Raw genomic sequence first — 24,121 nt, 5'->3', positions numbered from 1 at the left:
TTTGAATGATAGAGAGAGAGAGAGAGATTTTTATATATATATATATATATATATATATATATTCAAATTCAAATTCAAATGAGATTTATTGGCATGACTTGTACAGTATTGCCAAAGCATTGGCCATTACATAGGCAATGAACAAATAATCAATAAAATTAATCAGTGAACAAATGCATGAATACATTTATATATAAAAAAAAAAAAAACTTTTGAACCAATATTCAGACCTTAGTTTTGTCCACTGGCTGACTCTCGTAGTTTGTGGCAGGCTGTTACATACTTTGCTGCTGTTATGATTGAGCTGGAGTTTTCTCCCAAAATATAATTTCATTTATCTGAATTTGGTAATGCCATAAAATGTGGTTCTAGTTGTTGGAATCTAGTGAAATAGTCCGATCTAATGCTGTGATAGTGATCACAGTGTATGAGGAAGTGTTCTTCTGTCTCCACCTCTCTCTGAGAGCCCAGAGAACACAGTCTCTGCTCTCTCGGCTGCCACCTCTGCCGGTGCCGTCCTCTCTCTACAGCCAGACAGTGGGCACTCAGCCTGTATCTGGTCAGGGTCTTTCTCACTTTATGCTCTTTTACACAGCTCAGGTATTCTGTTGGTTTATAATCTCTTTTCAGGTTTAAATAGAGTTCCATCTTTTTTTGTGATTTAGTAGCATCTTTCCAAAAGGTAATGTAATTTAGTTTTTGTAATTTTATAATTTGGTTGGGCCAGATAGTGCTGTGCTGGTCTGGCTGTAGTTTGAGCATCAGATGTGAGAGTGCGCTCCGGGGCCGGTTCTGCTCCTGACACCGTAGGGCTTCGGCCTGGTAAGAGCTCGGGTCACTGCGCTTCAGGTGCTGGTAGAATTTCACAGCTCTTTTTTGGATATTGATCAATAGGGGGTATTGTCCTAATTCAGCTCTGCAAGAGTTGTCGCTCTGTTTACTTTTAGGATGCTTTTACAAATTTGGGTATGCAGAGTTTCGATTTCCTCTTTTTCCCATTTTGAAAAATCTTGGGTTTTTAGAGGTCCCCATATCTCGCTGCCATACAGAGCAATGGGTTCAATTATCGCTTGTAGGATTTTTAGCCAGGTTTGAATTGGAATTTCATGTCGAATAGTATTTTTGATCATGTAGAAGACCCTCATTGCTTTTGCCTTCAGTTCATTCACAGCCAGATTAAAGTTCCCTGTCGAACTCAGTTTTAGCCCCAGATATGTGTATTCGTGGGTGTGTTGGAGGACTTGGTTTCCTGCTCTAAAGATGTATTTATTTTCCCTACACCTGGATCTATTTTGAAAAATCATTATTTTAGTTTTTGCGAGGTTAATTTTGAGAGCCCACGTTTGACTGAATGTCTCTACGACATAGAGGAGCTGCTGTAGTCCCTCTTTTGTTTTTGACAGAATGACTAGATCATCTGCAAAGAGGAGACATTTAACTTCTGATTGGGCTGGAGGCAGTGGACTTATTTAAGGCTTTGGCTAATTCGTTTATATTTATGTTAAATAGAGTGGGGCTCAATGGGCAACCTTGTCTGACTCCTCGTTGTTGGGAGAAAAATTCTGTTCGCTTATTTCCTATTTTTACAGCACATGTATTGTTTTTATACATGGTGCTTATCAAATCAAATGTTTTCCCTCCAATCCCATTTTCCAGTAGTTTTAGGAAGAGTCCTTCGTGCCAGATCGAGTCGAAAGCCTTCTCAAAGTCAATAAAGCAAGAGAAGACTTTGGATTTATTTTGGTATACATGTTTATCAATGATCTTGTGAAGAGTGTAAATGTGGTCCGACGTTCTGTGTTTGGGCAGAAATCCAATTTGACTTTTGTCCAGAATTTTGTGGGTTTTGAGAAAGTTCTGCAATCTTATGTTAATAATCGAACAGAATATTTTGCTATTGACACATATGCCTCTGTAATTGTTTGGCTCATATTTGTCTCCTTGTTTAAATATTGGTGTAATTAGGCCTTGGTTCCAGGTGTCGGGGAAATATCCTACTTTCAAAACAAAGTTGAATAATTTGGTTATTGTGGTTTTGAATTTGTCATTGGTGTATTTGATCATTTCGTTTAATACTCCATCAATGCCACATGCCTTGTTGGGTTTTAAAGCATGCAGTCTATCTGTAAGCTCATTTACTGTGATTGGGAAATCCAGGGGGTTCTGATTGTCTTTAATTTTTTCTTTCAGGATTTCTAATTTGGTTTTTAATTCATTTCGAGCAGGATTTGTTTCAGTTGTTTTGTACAAATTTTCAAAGTGTGTCCTCCATATGTTCCCGTTTTGAATGGCCAGTTCTTCCTGTTGTGGCCTATAGAGAGAGTTCCAATTGTTCCAGAAGTTACTGGTGTTTATTGACCCCTCCATTTCTTGAAATAATTGTTCTGTGTGTTCTTCCTTTTTTACTCTTAGAGTTTGTTTGTACAGTCTAAGGGCTTCGTGATATTGATGGCAGAGTTCTTCATTGTCAGGATCTCTGTGTTTTTGATTTGAAAGATTTCGCACTGTTGTTCGGATATTTTTGCACTCACTGTCAAACCACATTTCTTTGGTGTTTTTTGGTTTCCTTTTTAATGATTTCTTTTTCAAATTGCACATGGATGCTGATTGGTGGAATATTTTGGTAATGTTGCTAAGTGCCAGATTTATGCATTTATTTATTTTTATATACAGGTATATATATATAGAGAGAGAGAGAGAGAGAGAGAGAGAGAGAGAGAGAGAGAGAGAGAGAGAGAGAGAGAGAATCTAATTGTGTGTGTCTCTTTGTCCCTACATACTGTGCAGTAACATGCGCAAAATAATCATCCAATAATCGCTGTCCTTTTCTGTGTCATGGATATTGTCATATCATATTATTTAAAGGGTGTGTATACCTTTCTAAGTGTTATGTGATAGTGAAGATGCACTAAGTATTCTCAGACTGTGAGCAGTGATGAATGACTTCAGTGTTTCCTCCTGTCAGCTCAGACCATCTTATAGATCAATACAGAGAGTGATTTAAAGACAACAGCTGAAACCTGCATGAAAATGAATTTACCACTCAAAAGAGTCCTCAAAAATGATATAATATTTGTGAAGACACTAAAGTAGACTTAAACACGGCTGCTAATGTATTTAAATCATCAAGTCGGCTTCACTCTTGATTTATATCTCATGTCTGAAACTCATTTTCAATTAGACTGTCAAGTCGGTTTTAAGAGAGCATTTTCATATAGATTGTCCTAAAATGTCATCTGAGATGTTTACATGGAACTGCAATGGCGAATTTACCTCCTATTAGATGTTCAAATTACCATATTGTTTATAAAACATGTTGCATTTAAAGAGTACTAGTATACTCCTAAAAGTTTTAGTTATGCAGTATGCATTTAAAATCTGTTTTTTATCATCTGGGAAAATTGACTAAATATATCGATCTTGTTTGCAGTGGCATTTCCAAACTTTTGTTGAATCAAATGCTCTCTGTAAAGAGAATTCCCCGGCCCCTATTTACATAAACTGTATATAAACTGTTTGTTTATGTGTGTTCATCCAGTTAAAGCGTCTCCGTGAAGCTGAAAGCCAGTATAAACCGGTACTGGATAAGAACAGACGCCTGAGTCGTAAAAATGAGGAACTGGTTCACGCACTGAGACGCATGGAAAACAAACTGCACTTCGTCACTCAGGAGAACATAGAAATGGTAATAAACCACAATGCTGTATTTCCTTAAAGACATCAAGATTTTGTTTACTAATGCTGTGCCATATGCATTGCTTGTTTGAAATGAGTATGCATGCTTTTTTGCAAATAAATGGAAATAAATAAAGAGAAAAATATTTTACCATGAGGCTGGTAGAGCTAGATGATCACTGCATTTCTTATTTTGCAGAGAGAGAAAGTGGGGACGATACGGAGGCCCAGCTCTCTAAACGATCTGGATCAGAGTCAAGAGGAAAGAGAGATCGAGTTTCTACGACTGCAAGTGTTGGAACAACAGAACATAATCGACAATCTGTCCAAGGTATCAGCGAGACCGCAAAATGCATCATTCTTCACATGTACAAATAGATCTACAAATGTATTTTAAAGTTAACATGAAACACAACTCATTTTACTTTAAGTGAAACCGTATATGTAATGAGAAAAAGAATGTAAGACAGGACTCAATTGTATCCATCTGGAATTGTTTTGATTGTGAAAAGTGGGTGTCACATTCCAAAATGGATTCAGATGATTGGAGAAGAGCGGCCCAAAAGTCAAATGGATTTGTAGCATTTCCTTTTTATGAATTTTTTTCAATTTGGAATGCCCAATTCCCAATGCGCTCTTAAGTCCTCGTGGTGGCGTAGTGATTTGCCTCAATCCTGGTGGTGGAGGACGAATCTCATTTGCCTCTGCGTCTGAGACCATCAATCCGCACATCTTATCACGTGGCTTGTTGAGCGCGTTACCACTGAGATGTAGCGCATGTGGAGGCTTCACGCTATTCTCCACGCACAACTCACCACACATGAGAATCACACATTACAGCGACCTTGAGGAGGTTACTCCATGTGACTCTCCTCTCCCTAGCAGCCGGGCCAATTTGGTTGCTTAGGAGACCTGGCTGGAGTCACTCTGCACGCCCTGGATTCAAACTCGTGACTCCAGGGGTGGTAGTCAGCGTCAATATCGCTGAGCTTCCCCAGACCCCGATTTGTAGCATTTTAATAAAATAGAAACATTGTTTCAAGTTATTACAGTTTGATAAAAGAATACAAAGGTATTGGTTTGGTGTAAAATGCAACAATTCGTTGTTACAATAAGACCAGAAATATGCATTAAGCAAGTAAATAGGATCAATTTTGGTGTCATGTTGAAAAAATAAAATACTGTTCTTTGATAAGTTTATTTCATTTTTCTTTCCAGGCTCTGGAAACAGCTGGATACGTAAAGACTGTGATTGTGAGTTATTTTGTGAAATGATAGTGTTTTTTTCATGTTGACTAAACACAGTCCAGATGAAAATGACGATGTTATGATGAATGTTTGTTGTTGGAGAGAGAGTATTTCATCACCACTGTTTTCTCAAAGGGTGAATGAAATTAATGTAATGGTTGCCAGCTGGTAAGTAGCTGTGCATTGTGTAAACCTCACGCCCCTGGCCTCAAATGTGCACTAGCGACTGATGTAAGAGGCTGTAGCATTTAGACGCCTCATTATCACGCCTGCATCCCATGCTGGAGACCCTGGTTCGAATCCCACTCGGAGCGGGTCGAGCTGGACCAGTTACAATAGCATCTCAAATGATCGACAATGCATACTGAATGTGAGGTTCAGAATGAATCAAATAAATGGCCATAGTTATACACAAGATACAGTGCTAGAAGCAAGGATTTCTCATGTAATGGAGAGTTTTAGATTTACTAAAACTGTTTTGATCATTGTCATTCTTGGTTTTTTTGTTTTAGGAGAGAGACATGCTGTTAAGATACAGGAGGCAGGACAGTCTGCGCAGGAAGAAGCCATTCAGAACCTGTAGGGTACGTAAACATAAGGACTGTCTGATTTTAAAGGGATAGTTCACCCAAAAATGTGGATTCTCTTATAATTTACTCACCCTCCTGCCATCCCTGATGTGTATGACTTTGCTGAACACAAAGATTTTTAGAAGAATATCTCAGTTTGGTCCTGTCAATGCAAATAAAGGGTGACCAGAGCTTTGAAGGTCCAAAAATCACATAAAGGTAGCATAAAAGTAATCAATATGACTCTTAATAATCTTAATAAATCTCTTAGTAAATTATTCATTATTATTAATCTTTATTAATCTCTTAATAAAGTTTCATATATGACTTTTGAACCAAAGCAATCACTTTGGGTGAGAAACAGATCAATATTTCAATACGTTTTTACTATAAATCTCCACTTTCACTTTCAGAATGTGAAATTTATAGAGATTTATTGTAAAAAAAGAAAATACTTAAATATTGATCTGTTTCTCACCCACACCCACTATCATATCGCTTCTGAAGTCAAAGATTTAACCACTGGAGTCATATGGTATACTTTTATGCTGCCATGATGTGATTTTTTGAGCTTCAATGTTCTAGTCACCATTTACTTGCATTGTATGGATCTACAGAGCTGAAATATTCTTCTAATTATCTTTGTTTGTGTTCAGCAGAAGAAAGAAAGTCATGCACGTCTGGGATGGCATGAGAGCGAACAATCATTTTTGGGTGAACTATCCCTTTAAGACTACAGTACAAGCAAGGGGTTTTCATGTTTTCGTGTGTGTGTGTGTGTGTGTGTGTGTGTGTGTGTGTGTGTGTGTGTGTGTGTGTGTGTGTGTGTGTGTGTGTGTGTGTGTATAGCCGGTGGTGGAGACGTTTTTTGGCTATGATGAAGAAGGCTCTATAGACTCAGATGGCTCATCTATTTCCCACCACACTGACAGAACGCCATGCACACCCGACGATGACCTCGAAGAGGTTTGTGTGTGCGCTTCTGTTTCACCTAAATTGTAAGGACCAAAAGGTCCTCACAATATAGAAAAAAAACTGAAATAACCCACACCATCATTCCCATAATTCAAACAGCTTAAACACATAATAAGGGTTTAATTCAAATCTAAAAGTACATAAATGTGTCTTTGTGGGTAAAGGGATAGAACATATTGTTTGGTAAATGTGAACACAATAGATGTCAATGGACAGTCTTCGGGATTACAGTAACACCAACATGTGTGTGCGATTGTATCTTTAAACTATGACTGTAAACTAGTCATCTTCCTGTGTTCAGGGAATGCTTAAAGAAGAAACAGAGCTACGTTTCCGTCAGCTGACAATGGAGTATCAGGCTCTTCAGCGAGCGTATGCTCTCCTGCAGGAACAAGTCGGGGGAACATTTGATGCAGAGAAGGAGGTCAAGGTAAATCATTCAAACATCTCATCTCTAAAATATTTATATATGCACTCTTATAACAACAACTCTGGCCTGAATGCTGAATGGCTCATATGAATAGGATGCTTTTTGGATTATTACCTTGTGTGCTCGCCAGCCATGACAAGGGTTTCTGTTGGATTTTTCGTAATTTCACTCCACATAATTTCCTAAATTTCTTAGAAAACTACTAAGACTTATTAATGTAAAAAAAATCAAATAAAAGCTTCACGCCAGTAAGACTATCAACCACCCAGAAAACCCTAGAACTGGGGCTTTTAAACTGGGGGTATGGGGACTTGTGCCAGGGGGTCTGCAAAAAACTTATTTTATTTGACATTATTACTATTTCAGTGAGAAATCCTTAATTCAATCATGATTAATTTAATTATATTTTTTTTCCTTTGGCTGTCAATACAATAAAGTAAAATATAGCTGCAAGCAGCAATTACGGAGCAATGCACATCAATGGCAAACATTTGGATTGATTTTTACATTTTGGTGATGATTTTAAGCAAAGTTGTGAAAAAAGACATTAGTTTGATGACTTGATAACTTTTGACCAATAGGTGGCACTGTAACAAAATTTGTATGGTATTGTCAGGGCTTGGTCCCAATGCCACATATGAAGTTTAAATTCAGTACACCGAAGCATTTATCAGATACAGCTTCAGATCCTTATTGGCATCTTGCTTTACTTATTTGTTTACACGTTACACGAGAGTGGTTTTACGCGTTACATAAAAACGGTTTCATAACTTTTTTTCATGACTGTTCCAAGATGATGCACTGAAAATTTCATGCAAAACGGATTTAAAATTGTAGACAGTATGGCCGACCATGGCAAACTGGGATTCATTCGACGTATGCCCCGAGGAATCTAAAGCGACCAGTCTCATGATTTTAGGCAAGTTATGAGCAAAAATAGCCAGTTTCTTGATCACAAGGTGGTGCTGTGCCGAAACTATGCAGGTACTCCCCAGATCATGATTGTGATGACATATAGTTTCGTGTCATTGCACTAAATTATTGTGAAGAGACAGCATCATGTGCCCGACATCGAATTAGTTGATGCGAAATACAAGAACAGTTTGGTTTATCATCATGAATCTCAAAACATTTTGTCATGAGTGTCTCTAGATGATGCAAAATTTCAAGCAAATCGAACTTAGGTTTTTCGAAACCTTTTTAATAGCGGACAACCTAGTGGGCGGAGCTTAAAAACAAAAACCAATGAATCGGAGGAAAAAGTTATTTAGTTTCTACTACTTAAACGTAAGTGAAAATTTGAACTGTTGGTGGCCCTTGAGGGTTTCTTGCTTGGCCACTAATTGGCAAAACATTATATATTGTAAAAAAATATATATTAGTATAATAAGGGTTGTTTTTTAACTGTTCTCTATAAAGCCATTTTAAAACTATATTTAATTTTTATTGTATACTCTTCTATAGGAGTGGGTAAAAATATTGATTTTCCAAAGCATCACCTCTTCATTTGAACAACCTAGATGAGAGTAAAAGTTGTTCCGTGATATGTGTGTCCAAGAAGGAGATCCAAGCGACCCATTTATCAATGAATAATGTGTCTTTTAGTACCCTTTCTGTTCTCTACAGTCAGTTGTTGATCAGAAACAACAAAACATGAACATTTAAATCTAATCATGCATGGCACAGATGAGATAAAGTACTTTGAGTCCTCTCTCTTTAACATGTGCTCATTTACAGACGCTCTTTACAAAAATGCCGGTTTTCTTAAAGAGACAGTACCAGTTTTTAGCACATTTTCAACAAATCAATGTGAATACCTGTAAATAGTACAAATTAGGCAATTAAACAATAAACATGTAACAAAAAATTATATATGAAATATAATATCTTATTTATTGATTGATTACATGGATTTGTTCATTTTTAAATGTGACCAAAATGATTAAAAGAAATAATAAAATATCATTATTAAGATTTTTATTTTCGTAATGTACCTAGTTAGAAGGTCCCCTGTATAATTAACAGTATTATCTGGGATAAAATGTCTTTCATATGTAAGCAAAGGGGACAATTTAACTGAAATATACCCATATGAGTCGGTATAGACTAGAATCAAAAAATCTGTATGAGTACCAGCCCTATTTCTTGCACAGAGGGTTCCTCGCAGAGGGATTATCAAATTTGGGGGTTCTTGGCATCAAAGGTTTGAAAACCCCTGCACTAGAAAATGCTGAAATCCACTGAGAACACTTTAGCAACTGCATGGCAATGCTCTGGCAGCTACCCAAAACACAATGAAAAGCACCACTCACATTTTCATCAGAAAACCTTCCAGTGTAGTTGCTCATTTTTCTGTACTGCCATTCTTACATATACTTTAAATGTCTCTGCTGTTAACTGTCTGCTTTAGACTCGAGAGCAACTGCAGGCTGAACTGATCCGGTATCAGACCAGAATATCAGATCTGGAGTGTGTTCTGAGTCAACAGGGACAGGTAAAAGAGTGCTACTGAATCCAAATTGAATTTAGCAACACTTCTAGTTGTATAACTGCATTAAAGACTGTGATGACAACAGTAGTTCTGGACTGACATAGAATATTGTGCAAATCTTGTCATGTAGGATTTCATTTTGGTAGGGAACGCAGTTGTATTTCAGGAATGATTTGATAATTATGGGCTATTCCACTGCATGGTACAACTTCGACTCGACTTTTTTTAGTACCACCTTGGTCGAGGTTCCAAGCGAGCCGAGCCGATACTAAATGGGACATCAAAATCCTGCAGATCACGGATTGGTCAGGGAGAATCGACACTGCCAGCGTCACTGGATTTCCGACATGTGACATCAACCCGCTAGTTTTAAAGTTAGCAACAGTGATAAGAGTATAATTTGTTCACGCGACTTTCGAATTGTAAAAAGAAATGGCTGTGCGCAAAACCACGCTGTGGTCAATAAACGAGGTGTAGATGTTCCACTCGTTAGCGATGAGCGAAACCTCTCAAGAAGTGTCTCAGCTGTTGGCCACTTACGGCTACCAGCAGTGTAGGGAAAAGTAAAAAAAACTTAAGTGGCTTCAGAACCATCAAGGAAAAGTGGAAGTGGTTCGACCAAATGGGATGCCATCTAAACCGGCAAGCAATGGGAGGGAGAGTGCCCTGGACTCAGCCACGATGGAGGATGGTACATTTTGTTACGTTAACTCTATACTCTGCTTGAAAGCTTCACTTTATTTAGTTGACCAGCTACTGGAAGCTTCTAAAACAACCAGGCCAATTTAACTGTTACACTTGTGTAAAAAAATCCCCATGCAGTACAATGAGATAGTAGCTAACAGCTAGTGGTCGTGTTATTGTTTTGGTCAGTTTGTGTCATTTTTAAGATGATGTCACGGCAGTAGAGGTGGCTCAACTATGACGATCAGCCTATAATCCCACTCACGTTGATGCGGCACTAAACTGCAGTGGAAATGCAAGCTCAGAAAAGTAAAGAGAGTAGAGTTGAGGCGAGTCGAACAGTGGAAAAGTGCCATTAGTTGGTGAGATCTAGCAATTTAGAGCACTTTTTTTCTTTAAAACTTCTATGTAAACACTCCCTTTGCTTGTTATATGAGATGTAGCGTTCCTGCGTTTACTCACGGGCTGTGGGTTTGCTGTCAGGTCTAAGAATTGTCTAATAGCCCAATCCTTCAAGAACGACCCCTTTTTTCTAAATCTGCATTACACTGTGATAGGTTTACAAAACAGTTTGCGCTGAAATGTGCTGCTGAAACTATTAAAAATGGTTCAATCCTTCAGAAGGATATGCAGAGCTGCAGGTGCTACACACAGTAAAAGTTTGTTGGCCTTTTCCACATTTTACTGTAATCGTTCGTTATTTTAGTGTTTAAGAATAATTCTATGTATCCAGTGTCCAAATGGGATAAGTTTCTGAACACTTAAAAAGACCAAGGAATGTTCCTCATGATGCCCCTTTAATGGAAAATATTTCTTCAACTATTGGTATTTCTCTCTATGAAGAGAAGAGTCATATATTCCCTCAATGAAGAAAACATGAAAGCTGAATATAGATCAGTGGTGCTTATATATCAGTGTGGGCTGTGAGGCTTTACACCGGCTGGTGAAATTGCTCTGGTATCAGAAATGTTCTGAAGGTACAGAAATGAGAGTCTGGCTGTGATTTTGTGTCCAAGTGTTTGAGGTTTGTGAGATTTTACAAGTCAGCAATTAATTGCATGTGCTTCATAAAGTGAATTATATTTCAAACTATCATTGCTCATGCATGACCTTGTATCATTGGTATTACACTATAATATCGACTAATATTCATATCATCTGATATTATGTATGTCTTTCAGGATATGAAATGGATTGAGGATAAACAAGCTTTATACCAACGCAACCAGGAGCTTGTAGAAAAGGTGTGTGCAGAGGCTTCCTGTTGTAGCAAACATGTCATCTCGGAAACAGATCAAAAGTAGAAAACTTTTTTTTTAATTCATAATAACATTTGCACGTTTGCAAACTTTAAGTACAGTTACAGGTACGTTTTAAATACAAATTATGGGATTTTTAACAATAAAGTTCAATGATTAAACTTCATATAGGCTGGTTAACAAGAATAAAGGGTAAAATTGGGTACATTAGCCACTTTTGTACATGCAATATGGAAACTTAGAGGAGACAGTAACATCCCCTGTTAAAGTGGTGTTTTGTCCACCCTGGTATTGCAATGTTTGTTTGTTTTTTGTGTCTTTGGTCATAGGGTAACCATCTGAGTCAGTCATTTGTTACAAATATTTTATAAGTAATGAGGTTAGTATGGAGCCCCTTTGAGGACAGGATGGGAATTGTTTTTCTGAAATAGTTTTGCGTGCCCTCGCAGTAGTTTTTAATTCCCTCGCAATAAACTTACCATGGTTTTACTACAAATAACCATATTTTAATCCAGACATTTGTAGTGAAACCATAGTGATAATACAGGAAAATGAAAACTATGGTAATAAAAATCATAATTTTGTGATTATTATGGTTTAACTTTTACAAATACCATAGTTGAACTATGGTTTTACAAAGGTAATAGTGTAGACTGTCGTAACCATATTTTTTGGCAGAAATAATTTTTCTACAGTAATATTGTGGTAACCATGACTGTTGTAGGCTAACCATGTTTTGTTTTTGTGGCAGAAACCATGGTCTTATTCTAGTAATATTGTAGTAACTATGAAAAGTAAATTCAGTAACCATGTTTATTTGGCAGAAACTATGGTTTTAATACAGTATACTGTATCCTCCTGAAATCCCGCATCCACATACGTTGACATTGCGTTTTGGCATTGCTATAGGCTATGCGTAATTTAATCTCATTTAAACCAACTGATCTCAGTTCAGGAGACTCTAGGCTGTCATTAAAGGGTTAAAATATCTACGCACCATGTCATGTGACAAAACAAAATGGCGCTGACCACAATGGATTTTGTCTTTGGGAGAAATGTCAACAAAACTACACCTGGTAAGAAACCCAAGTAAGTTTTTACATTAAAGCCTGTTTGAGTCAAAAGAGTAGAGTCTCTAGTTTAATACGATATGTCATTTTAAAAATGTTAGCGATTTATCACGAAACAGCACACTGATAAACACAATGACCACGTACGTGGACTAAAGGCAAATTTCCCTTCAAATATCCTATCTTCACTGTGCATTATAAATCAATGGTTCAACGTTGCTTTCAGATGCTGTATATGGAGTTAGGATGAAAATAAGGTGCATTCAAACTGTTCTGAGACCAGTGCAGACTGGAGGTTAAGTAATTCCTTAATTATGCAGCAAGGGAGCATCCTATAGCTTTCCTGTGCTGCCAAGTGCATTCACTCCTAAAATGTGTTTCAGGCTGCAGATGATGTTTGGACCACTCAACATGTTTGGCAGACATGGGACAATGATAATCAATACACAGATTCAGAATTTATCATTTATTTTAACATGGTCGGCAGTGATTGATGCTGGCCATTACTTTGAATCAGAATGAATTATGCTCATTTCTGATGAATGTCTGTAACAGCTCACAAACATGAATAACCAACTATTTCTGTAGCTTGGTATTATTTCAAATTTCACAACTCAGTCCCACTGTCTAAAAAAAGTGTTTTTGTTGTTTTAGTTTTTTTGCATGTTTCTTAGAAGCTACTAGTAACAATTCAAAAGGGGAATGGAAAATGCACACAGCAGTAATGCAGGGGTCTCAGGACGCTATCCATGTAGTAAAACCATGGTTTTACTATAGATTAGCCATGCTCATTTTTGTGGTTATGATTTTGGTATTTGTAGTAAAACCACAAAATTATGTTATTTATAAATTATTATAATTTTAATTTTTGTTATCATAGTTTTCATTTTCCTGTAATATTACTGTGGTTTTACAATCACATATCAAGTTTAAAATATAGTTACTATAGTAAAACCATGGTTAATTTATTGCTAGGGAACGCAAAACTATTTCAGAAAAATATTCCCCCACTGTCCTCTTGACTGTTACACCTTGAGCTTAACCTCTATGACATTTGTGCTTTTTATGATCAAACAAAAAGTCTAAAAGGTACTTTATGAATGACTTGGAAATTACCCTCTTTCAGATCAAGAAGTGTGTTAATGAAATTCTGTAAGGCATTTTCAGCTTCTGATTGAAGCTCATCCGTTATCTTGTAAGGTTTTCCTGTAAGAGGATATTTAACCGTCAGTTTTTGTGCCTTTTTGTTCCGGTTACAGCTTAAAAACATGGAGACAGAGGAGACCCGACTTAAAAATGAAATTCAGGATGCGAAAGACCAAAATGAACTCTTGGAGTTCAGAATTCTTGAACTTGAAGTGAGTGTGACGAATATTGTTTTTACTCCAGAATTGATCAGACACAGATTTAGACTTAGGAACAGAAGAATGGTGAATCATCTTTGTCAGAGCAATTGGATGAATGATCATATTTTTTATATGACTTGTAAAACTCTCATTATAGAGCGTGTTGCTTGGTGTTACAGTGAAGTTCCTTCACATTTTTCTTTTTCTCCAGGAAAGAGAGAGAAGATCTCCAGCCATAAACTTCCATAACATTCATTTTGCTGAGGGCATGAGTGCCCTACAGATCTACTGTGAGGCAGAGGGCATTACTGTGAGTTACTCTTAACAATATGGCAGTTTTATGTCTCAGTAACACTAAGGTTTTGAACTTCAATTGAAATGCTTGTTTTAACTTGAAACACTTAGTTCAAAAATATTTTAAAGTGTGTGTGTGTGTGTGTGTGTGTGTGTGTGTGTGTGTGTGTGTGTGTGTGTGTGTGTGTGTGTGTGTGTGTGTGTGTGTGTGTGTGTGTGCGTGTATTTATCACTTTGTGGGGACCAAATGTCCCCATAAGGATAGTAAAACCCGAAATTTTTGACCTTGTGGGGACATTTTGTCGGTCCCCATGAGGAAAACAGCTTATAAATCATACTAAATTATGTTTTTGAAAATGTAAAAATGCAGAAAGTTTTCTGTGAGGGTTAGGTTTAGGGGTAGGGTTAGGTTTAGGGGATAGAATATAAAGTTTGTACAGTATAAAAACCATTATATCTATGGAAAGTCCCCATAAAACATGGAAACACAACGTGTGTGTGTGTGTGTGTGCGCATGCGTGCGTGTGTGCGCGCGCGTGTGTGTGTGTGTGCGAGCGTGTGTGTGAGAGCGTGTGTGTGCGAGCGCGTGCGTGTGCGAGCGAGCGTGTGTGTTTTTTTATGTATCATATACTTTTATTTAATTATTATATTTTTATTTTTAGAATTTATCATTTTGTGTGTATATATATATATATTTGTAATATACTGTTTTTATTTAATAATATTTGATATTTTTTATAATTATTTTATTCTTGTATTCTATTTTTGCATTAGATTTATTATATACCATTTTTTTTAATTATAATATTACATTTTTTATAATTAATAATCTTATGTATTTATCAGATACTGTTTTTATTTAATCCTAATATTTATATTCATGTTTTGTTATTAGTAATTGTATTTATTTTTCTAGTTAATTTATATATTTAACAGATATTATTTTAATTATGTATTTAGGTTTCATTATATTTAATACGTTTGTAATAATAGTTCTTGAGTAAACACTGGGATACATTAAGGAAATGGGCCAAATATATAATCAAGGTAGATTTCAACCAAAAGGATGAACTGTGTTCTCAGGACAAGGGTATTTTTAATAAATGTGTGGTTGGGGCAGTTCACTAATTACTCATTTCTGTTGTCAAATTATCAAACTATAAAATAACGATAGTTTGATATTTTTAATTTATCTTTTCCATTTTTGCTCTTTCATTAATCGTTTGGCGTTTCATAAAGCAGGTTCTCATTTTGACAACTTGCCCCATATAGTGTGAGAACATGTCCCAGTTACCCCCATTATTTAAACTCTCACATTTATCTAAAGAGATTGTAATATATTTTTAGATAACAGTTATCAGAAACCCCAAACATTGAGAACATTTTAACCACTTATTATATTACACTGGATTTCAATTTAACAACTTTTGACGGTTCATTTTAAAGCTTGCAGTCAGTTGTGAAATCATTTATGCTCCACAGATTGGAAAGGTAGAACTGATATCATCTCGAAAACACCTAGTAAACAGATCAGATCTGCTGTTCATCTGGAGGGTGACTAATATCTTAATATTCCTCCAATAAAAGTGTTCCCCTTTTTTGCACAATACAGGAAATTGTGATCACAGAACTGATGAAGAAACTCGACATTCTGGGGGATAACGCCGTAAGTGTATGTTGATTTCATGTGTAAATGTGTGTGCTTAGACATGTCTGGGTGTATGAATATGCATGCATTTTTTTGTCACTGATATCTCATCTTTCATTTGATGACACTCAGAATCTGACCAATGAGGAGCAAGTGGTGGTTATTCATGCCAGAACGGTATTAACCTTAGCAGAAAAGGTATGCACTCGCTTTTGTTTGTTTTTTCTTAAAAATGTCTTTTATTTTGTTAACCATTTTGTGTCCATTTCTTGCATAATGTATTTATGAATTGCCAGTGTTTGTGTCTTTTGTTGTCTCTGTTTGGTCCAGTGGTTGGAGCAAATCGAGGTCACCAAATCAGGATTACATCAGAAAATGTTGGACATTGAAAGTGAAAAGGTAAATGCATCCCTTAAGGCCATTACACACATTACACATCTCCAATTTCTCCATTCAATTACTGTAATGTATCCAGACATTTTACTTTTGTGTTTCTTTTTGGCATTCTTCTTATTCTCATTAAGTTCTCATTGCATTACCGATAAGAATGTATGATGTCATCAATAACACATTTGAATTTCTTTACACTTTATGCATATTTTAAATGTGAAATTATATATATTTTTTTTAATGTGTGAGATTCACCCACTTTTATATGCAGGATGACTTTGGATAATGCAAATTATTTTGTCCTGTCATTTTGCTCTAAAGGAGCACTTTAGCACACAAAAAGGATATTTAGATGAGGAGTTGGACTACAGGAAACAGTCTTTGGATCAGGCACATAAGGTAAGGCCCATCATTTTGGTGTAAGAGATTACAATTCAGTGCAAAGCTTTTCCAATGGGCAGTAAACGATATGGTTTTATTCTCAAGCACTGCAGTGAATCAGTGATCTATGAGGAGGACTATTTCTGCATTCCTGGGACCCCTGGTGGTAAATATGTGTCATCACATGCCCACACCCCTGTTTCCTCTCTCTCGTTTCTTTCTAAGCGTATCCTCGAGTTGGAGGCGATGCTGTTCGATGCACTGCAACTGGAAGAGACTGGCGGGAAGGTATCTGAGCTGCTGACAGAGCAGGACCGTGATTCGCTGAGAGAAGCTGTCAATCAGTGGAAGAGGCAGGTCCTCAGTGAATTACGAGAGAGAGATGCTCAGATACTCAGAGAGAGGATGGAACTGCTGCAACATGCTCAAGTGGTACCTGTCTATGACTTAAAATCTTGTTTTAAATAAGACGCATAAAGACTTTCCTGTTTTGACATATTTCCTACTGGAACAGGGAGTTGTGGCGGGACATATCAAAGGTCTCGTCTCTTTTGCTAATAATGGGCAATAGGCTTTAAGCTATGTTGATAAAATGTATAATAATCTGTTTTTCTTCTTTACAGAGAATAAAAGAGCTGGAAGAATGGATAGAGACACAGAAACGACAAATAAAGGAACTAGAAGAAAAAGTAAGTGTTTAGACTGAACGCTTATTTTTTACCGTTTGTTCAACACGACCATCTTCACTAATATCTATATCTCTGTCGAAATTAACGGGAATTCTCTTCTCTTTGTTCCGTTGTCTTGTTTTTCGTTCCTATGTTCAGTTTTTATTTTTATTTTTGTTTTTTTCTTTAGCCTTCATTCTTTGGTCGTAGCTCTTCCAGCAAGAAAGAAAGGATGTTACGTGGCTTAGTGGACCCTGGTAAAACATATACTTCATATACACAAGATAATAAAACTTGTCTGTCATACTGTTTATTATCATGCTGTACTTCTATATCAGTTTTTTCCTTGTTGCCTTAAAAAACTGGGCCTTTTAAGACAAAAACGATATCAGTGGTAACCATCATTTCCAACCAAACACAATAGTTACTGCAGTTATTGATATTAATATAAAGTCATAATAATTTGGAAAATGAAATTTTGTCTGTTGCTTGACAAAGACTTGTCTGACAGTTTAAAACAAGGTAGTTTGAAGGTTTTGCCTTGTGTACTTTAAAAGCAGTCATATACGACGTGCCACATGGTTGCTAGGTAGTTTCTAGTGTGTTTTGGGTGGTTGCCTGGGCAACAGTTACTGCTCAACAGTTACTTACTAATGTGTTTTGCTAAGAAGTTATTAAGCAGTTGCGAGGAGGCTGCTAAGTGGTTGTTAAAGTGTTCTGAGTGATTGCTAGGGGACAGACAGATAGATAGATAGATAGATAGATAGATAGATAGATAGATAGATAGATAGATAGATAGATAGATAGATAGATAGATAGATAGATAGATAGATAGATAGATAGATAGATAGATAAACTGACTGATCAATCAATCGATTGACAGACAGACAGAGACGGATGAATGAATGTATTGATTGATTGATAGATGATAGATAGATGGAAAGACAGATAGATAGACAGACAGACAGACAGATAGATAGACAAACTGACCGATCGATAGACAGACAGACAGACGGATGGATGAATGTATTGATTGATAGATAGATAGATGATAGATAGATGGAAAGACAGACAGACAGATAGATAGACAAACTGACCGATCAGTCAATTGACAGACGGATGGATGAATGAATAGATAGATAGATAGATAGATAGATAGATAGATAGACAGACAAACTGACCGATCAATCGATTGACAGATAGATAGATAGACAGACAGACAGACAGACAGACAGATACACAAACTGACCGATAGATAGATAGATAGACAAACTGACCGATCAATCGATTGACGGATAGATAGATAGATAGATAGATAGATAGATAGATAGATAGATAGATAGATAGATAGATAGATAGATAAACTGACCGATCGATAGATAGATAGACAAACTGACCGATAGATAGATAGATAGATAGATAGATAGATAGATAGATAGATAGATAGATAGATAAACTGACCGATCGATAGATAGATAGACAAACTGACCGATAGATAGACAGACAAACTGACCGATCAATCGATTGACGGATAGATAGATAGATAGATAGACAGACAAACTGACTGATCAATCGATTGACGGATAGACAGACAGACAGACAGACCGACTGACTGATAGATAGACAGACAGACAGACAGACAGATATACTGTGTATATATAGATAGGCAAACAAACAGACAATAACTCTACTATTTATGGTATTGTGGCACAAACTATGATTACCATGATCCATTTTATAAGCATTAGGTCACAAGGTTGTCAGCCACTGATTTGAATGTTATGTTTTTTGTGTAGGACACAGGCTTCAAGTGTTCTATCTTCTGTAACAGAGGAGCGGCCACACTTGTGTCATCAGAGGTCCCAGCCATCAATTCTGTGCTGATACGAGACTTTAAACTGTTCACATCAACTTAAACTGGCCTCTTCATGACCTGCGGCTAATGGAATATGGTGCTGTCTCTATCTTGTGTTTTTATCCTCCTGACCTTTTAAACTTTGCTTTGTGTGACCTCGTTGCGTGTGGAATTTAAGGACTCTTAAATTGAAATGCTCTCTCCTTTCCCTGCCAAGCAGGTGGTTGCTGGAGGCTGCTTCCCTTTGGAAGCCTGATGGAATGAGAGGTGTTACAGTAAAATCCTTCCTCCCACTGTTTACACTCACTCTACTGTGGTTCCTGGTGGCACGTCATAGTCATGGTGCTGGCGTGGTGGCGCTAGCCCCTTTCTGTGCAATGTTAGAAATGGACCTGAAATTTAAATGTTGGAATTAAAACATGTCTGGTTTTCTAATGTATAGGAGCAGTATTTCAAATAAATTTATCAGAGGAAGACTGATAAGAGGATGTTTCTGGGTCTTTTTCACAATTTCTTTTTAATGATTTTAATGTCCAATAAGTACCTTTGAAAAGCTTCAAACTCTGGCGATCCCAAGGTAAGGTTGATTTGTGCATATTTTTGAGGTTTATTGTTTCCGTCTTAATTTTTCATGTATTTATCGAAACATTTGGATGCTTTTCACTGTGTTAAATGTCTCATGCTGAAATATTCTTGTTCTTCTAACCTTACCAGCAACAGTACAGTAAGAAGAGGGTGCCACAGAACTACAAAGTTTATGATTTTAAACCGATAGTTTGCCCAAACGTTGTTCAAAGTATATTGATTCATTAAGTATTTTGGAACATATAAGCCAATATATTTAAGGTATGGCCCATAATGACTGTATGGCCTTGATCTTGTGAGTGCAATGTCCCAACTTTATAAAACTTGGTACACATGGACAACAGGGCACTCTTTGGACATATGCCAAATGTCCTATGCTTGGGGGCACAATAAATAAAGAAAATCTTTAAACTTGTAAACTTGGTGCTGACATATAACAACCAATACAACTGGATCCAGAGCATCATCAAGATCTGTTTGTTCAAATTTGGCAATCTTGGTCATTTACAAACAGTTTGGACTCCGATGATTGCCTCTTGCAGCTATATTTATAAACTCACATTGCTGTTATGAACTTTGAGTGGTATCAGGTTGAATGGGCCACATTAAAAGCAGCATTAAAATATCTATGTTCACATTTTCCAAACTGCTCTTTGTTTGTTAAGTTAGGTCTCTTATCATTTCATGTTGAAAATATGTAACCAAAAACAAATGTTATAGCCCAATAACTAAAAGTCCCCACTGTGTCAACACCACTGAGTTCAGGTAAAATGGGCCAGCAACTAAATTAACCTTTTCTTCTAATCATTTTTTTGTGTGCAAATTTCCATTTGTTTTCTCAATTGGAGACCATAAATATATAAATTACAATTATATCAATAATTCAATACACCTGAAAATGTTTCTAAAGGAAATTTTGTGAATGTGTTACTTTAGGAGTTAAACTACTGTAATAGATATTCATGTCAGGCAGCTAATATACTTTAGTGTCTGCTAAAATTCATCTCAGGTATGGAGAAAATGAGAGAGGAATGGAGGAGAGGAGATAGTTGTCAAATCTAGGTTTTTCGCCTCTGGCACATCTCACTCTGTTACATCTACTACTAAGAAATGCCACTGCCTTACAAACATAAAAGAAGCAGGGAAGCAGAATGATCCGGAATATTCGAGCTGTGGCTCGCAGATACCCGGGAGTCCTTTGAGTGTTTAGAAATATGATCATGCACTTTGAAGTTAAAGCTTTGCTCCTTCCAAAGGCAAGCAAAAAACAATTTTTGCTATATGATATGAATTTAGGAGCGTTTGATATGGAAAGAAAAAAAGTCTTCTTTTTCACACCCTGGATTTAGGATTTTATTATAGACTGAGTTGTTTGCAGAATATAGATGTTCCTCAATTCAATACCATCAACTGTGGTTGACCTGCATATTTTATGGATTTCATTTGGATTCCATTTCTCTGGAAATGGGAATGAATCTACATATATGTACACATGTCAGGTAGACTAAATGAAATGTAAACCCTACTTTCCTCTGGCTTTTCTCACCATTCTGCCATTGTGTGATTTTATGACCCATGCTGGCTTGAAAGTGTGTTTTAACGCATTAACTTCCAGAGGCTTTCAGCATATGTGGCAGGATTCCCTTTCGTTTGGGCACATCTTCAAACCTCCAGATGGTCTTTCCCACATCTCCACATGCACAGATGAGACCAGACACACTGTAAATGACATCTGCAGTGCATTCAGCATCTCACTGTTTAACTTCAGAATGAGTAACACATTTTATTTATACTTAGTAATGTAATTTTTGAGGCAATAAAATAATTCTTAGAAAGGACAATTAGAGCAGATAAATAAATAACTTTGACTTTTTTTTATAAAGATAGTCCTACTTTAGATCTTGTAATTACACTCGTTTATAAACAATGGACCAGAGGTGATCTGTGATATTTAAAAGATGTAAAAACACACAATTGCTTATAGGTCAATGACAAATAATGATATCCCTGATGATAAAATAAAAATATTGTCTAGTTTTAAATACAATTGTGAAGTTCTTAGACATGTAATTGGCCTTGTTGTATTACTGCTGGTTCAAAAGTGACGGCCACCAGCTGCATTAAGAACTGCAGTCCATCTCCTCCTCATGGACTGCTGCAGATTCGCCAGTTCTTGCTGTGAGATGTTTCTCCACACATCCACAAAGGCACTTGCAAGTTCCCGGACATTTCTGGGGGGAATGGCCCTAGCCCTCTCCCTCCAATCCAACAGGTCCCAGACGTGCTCAATGGGATTGAGATCCGGACTCTTCACTGGCCATAGCAGAACACTGACATTCCTGTCTTGCAGGAAATCATGCACAGAATGAGCAGTATGGCTGTTGGCATTGTCATGCTGGAGGATCATGTCAGGATGAGTCTACAGGAAGGGTACCACATGAGGGATGAGGATGACTTCACTATAATGCACAGTGTTGAGATTGCCTGCAATGGCAACAAGCTCAGTCCGATGATGCTGTGACACACCACCCCAGACCATGATGGGCCCTCCACCTCCAAATCGATCCCACTCCAGAGTACAGGCCTCGGTGTAACACCTATTCCTTTGACGATAAACACGAGTCCAACCATCTTCCCTGGTGAGACAAAACCGTGACTCATCAGTGAAGAGCACTTTTTGCCAGTCCTGTCTGGTCCAGCAAATGTGGGTTTGTGCCCATAGGTGAAGTTGTTTCCGGTGATGTCTGGTAAGGACCTACCTTACAACAGTCCTACAAGCCCACAGTCCAGCCTCTCTCAACCTATTGCGGACAGTCTGAGCACTGATGGAGGGATTGTGCATTCCTGGCAGTTGTTGTTGCCGCCATCCTGTACCTGTCCCGCAAGTGTGATATTCGGATGTACCGACCCTGTACAAGTGTTGTTGCACGTGGTCTGCCACCGCGAGGACGATCAGCTGTCCTTCCTGTCTAACTGTAGCACTGTCTTTGGCGTCTCACAGTATGGACATTGCAATTTATTGCCCTGGCCACATCTGCAGTCCTCATGCCTCCATGCAGCATGTCTAAGGCATGTTCACACAGATGAGCAGGGACCCTGGGCATCTTTATTTTGGTGTTTTTCAGAGTCAGTAGAAAGGTCTCTTTAGTGTCCATATTTGTATAACTGTGACCTTAATTGCCTACCATCTGTAAGCTGTTAGTGTCTTAATGACCGTTCCACAGGTGCATATTCATTAATTGTTTATGGTTCATTGAACAAAAAAGATCTGTAAAGTTATTTGGATTTTTACAAAATGATCTTTAAAATACAGTTTATATATATATATATATATATATATATATATATATATATATATATATATATATATATATATATATAATACAAAATATAAAAGTAAGGTTAAAAGGACCAATGACATGAATTTAAATACAAATATTTTTAAATCTTTACAAAAATATATATTTTAAAATGCGCAGTGTTATCTTACTACAACATTTTCAACAAAGGTTTCAATTAATGACTCTAAATGTCAAGTGGTGTAACCAGTAAACTCAAGTAAACAGATTTACTTTTTTCCTTATTGCTTGAATGCACTTTGAATAATGAGTGTACTTAATTCTTAATTAACTCTGGAGTATTTTTGGGCTGCCACCCACAATTGTTTCACTCTCAAATTTAAAAGTTCACCATTCACACATCTGTGGACTAATTACAAAACAAAATTGTCTTTTTTTTCCCCCATAGACATTCAGTCTAATTTTCAGGTCATGCACCATGCTTGTTATTTCATCGAATATCTCGGCCTCTGAGTGGACTAGAAGCTCAATTTAAGTATCATTAGAAAGTCCCTTTGTGGTGATGTATATCATTTATCATCAATAGTCGAAAACATATTTTTCTGATGATTTGTTCAGCATGCTTTTCCTGCTAGATGGCATATTTTGTTCTGGATATCTAAGATATAACATTGGATTGTTAAGCCATGCAAGCTCACAGAGACACAGACAAATACAAATATTGAAAACTGCCTGTAAAAGCAAATAAAAGTAAAGCTATTTGGAGCTTACAGCATTAGTGATCGGTGCATAGATGTTCATATTTGATGACTTACAGAAAGCATATTTCACTTTGTGATTCTTTTGAAAATCCTTCGAACTGTGGTATTAGGGCAACAAAATACTTTTATTTTCCTATAAATAGTTCTACCCCATTACCTCTAAGGGATGCGAATGTTTTGAGACCTTATTTTGTTATATTAAGTAACATAAATGCACACGTGATCTCTGAGAAAAAGAGTTTAGCTCTGAAAAATTCGGATTCTAAGCTTTCAAATGATACCTCATATGACTAATGTATATGGAAACTTTAAAGGTGCATTCAGTAACTTTTTCCTCATTAATAACGTTAACATCTTAAAGACATGAATTTTAATTTTGCAATATATGTAGGAAATCATGACCACATAAAAATGAAGACTCAAGTCACAACAGTAACCTAATAAAAGCTGTTTTATTCTACATGGATAGGGTCCGAACACGGGGGCTGCCATT

General features: G+C 36.8%; 1 protein-coding gene across 19 annotated transcripts in view; it reads left to right on the top strand.

Moving 5' to 3' along the window:
- The window catches only part of LOC127626429 (janus kinase and microtubule-interacting protein 3-like), a 67,155-nt gene extending 47,690 nt beyond the window's left edge, over positions 1–19,465 (top strand). For 5 of the 19 annotated variants that reach the window (XM_052102177.1, XM_052102176.1, XM_052102191.1 and 2 more), the window contains 18 exons: positions 3,539–3,685; positions 3,875–4,006; positions 4,894–4,929; positions 5,436–5,507; positions 6,342–6,458; positions 6,769–6,897; positions 9,308–9,391; positions 11,254–11,316; positions 13,661–13,759; positions 13,959–14,057; positions 15,654–15,713; positions 15,822–15,887; positions 16,020–16,088; positions 16,401–16,478; positions 16,566–16,892; positions 17,084–17,149; positions 17,319–17,385; positions 18,925–19,465. In XM_052102177.1, coding sequence (XP_051958137.1) covers positions 3,539–3,685; positions 3,875–4,006; positions 4,894–4,929; positions 5,436–5,507; positions 6,342–6,458; positions 6,769–6,897; positions 9,308–9,391; positions 11,254–11,316; positions 13,661–13,759; positions 13,959–14,057; positions 15,654–15,713; positions 15,822–15,887; positions 16,020–16,088; positions 16,401–16,478; positions 16,566–16,892; positions 17,084–17,149; positions 17,319–17,385; positions 18,925–18,956 — 1,743 coding nt within the window. In that variant the 3' untranslated portion in view covers positions 18,957–19,465. Of the gene's footprint in view, positions 1–3,538; positions 3,686–3,874; positions 4,007–4,893; positions 4,930–5,435; positions 5,508–6,341; positions 6,459–6,768; positions 6,898–9,307; positions 9,392–11,253; positions 11,317–13,660; positions 13,760–13,958; positions 14,058–15,653; positions 15,714–15,821; positions 15,888–16,019; positions 16,089–16,400; positions 16,479–16,565; positions 16,893–17,083; positions 17,150–17,287; positions 17,386–18,924 lie in introns of all 19 variants that reach the window. The other 14 variants (XM_052102194.1, XM_052102193.1, XM_052102195.1 and 11 more) reach the window with 7 other exon arrangements.
- Positions 19,466–24,121: the final 4,656 nt, after the last annotated feature.

The sequence above is a fragment of the Xyrauchen texanus genome, chromosome 33 (genome assembly GCF_025860055.1).
Source record: "Xyrauchen texanus isolate HMW12.3.18 chromosome 33, RBS_HiC_50CHRs, whole genome shotgun sequence".
Lineage (NCBI taxonomy): Eukaryota > Metazoa > Chordata > Actinopteri > Cypriniformes > Catostomidae > Xyrauchen > Xyrauchen texanus.
The sequence above is the reverse complement of the archived record's forward strand: the minus strand, read 5'-3'. Positions and strand labels throughout refer to the sequence as shown.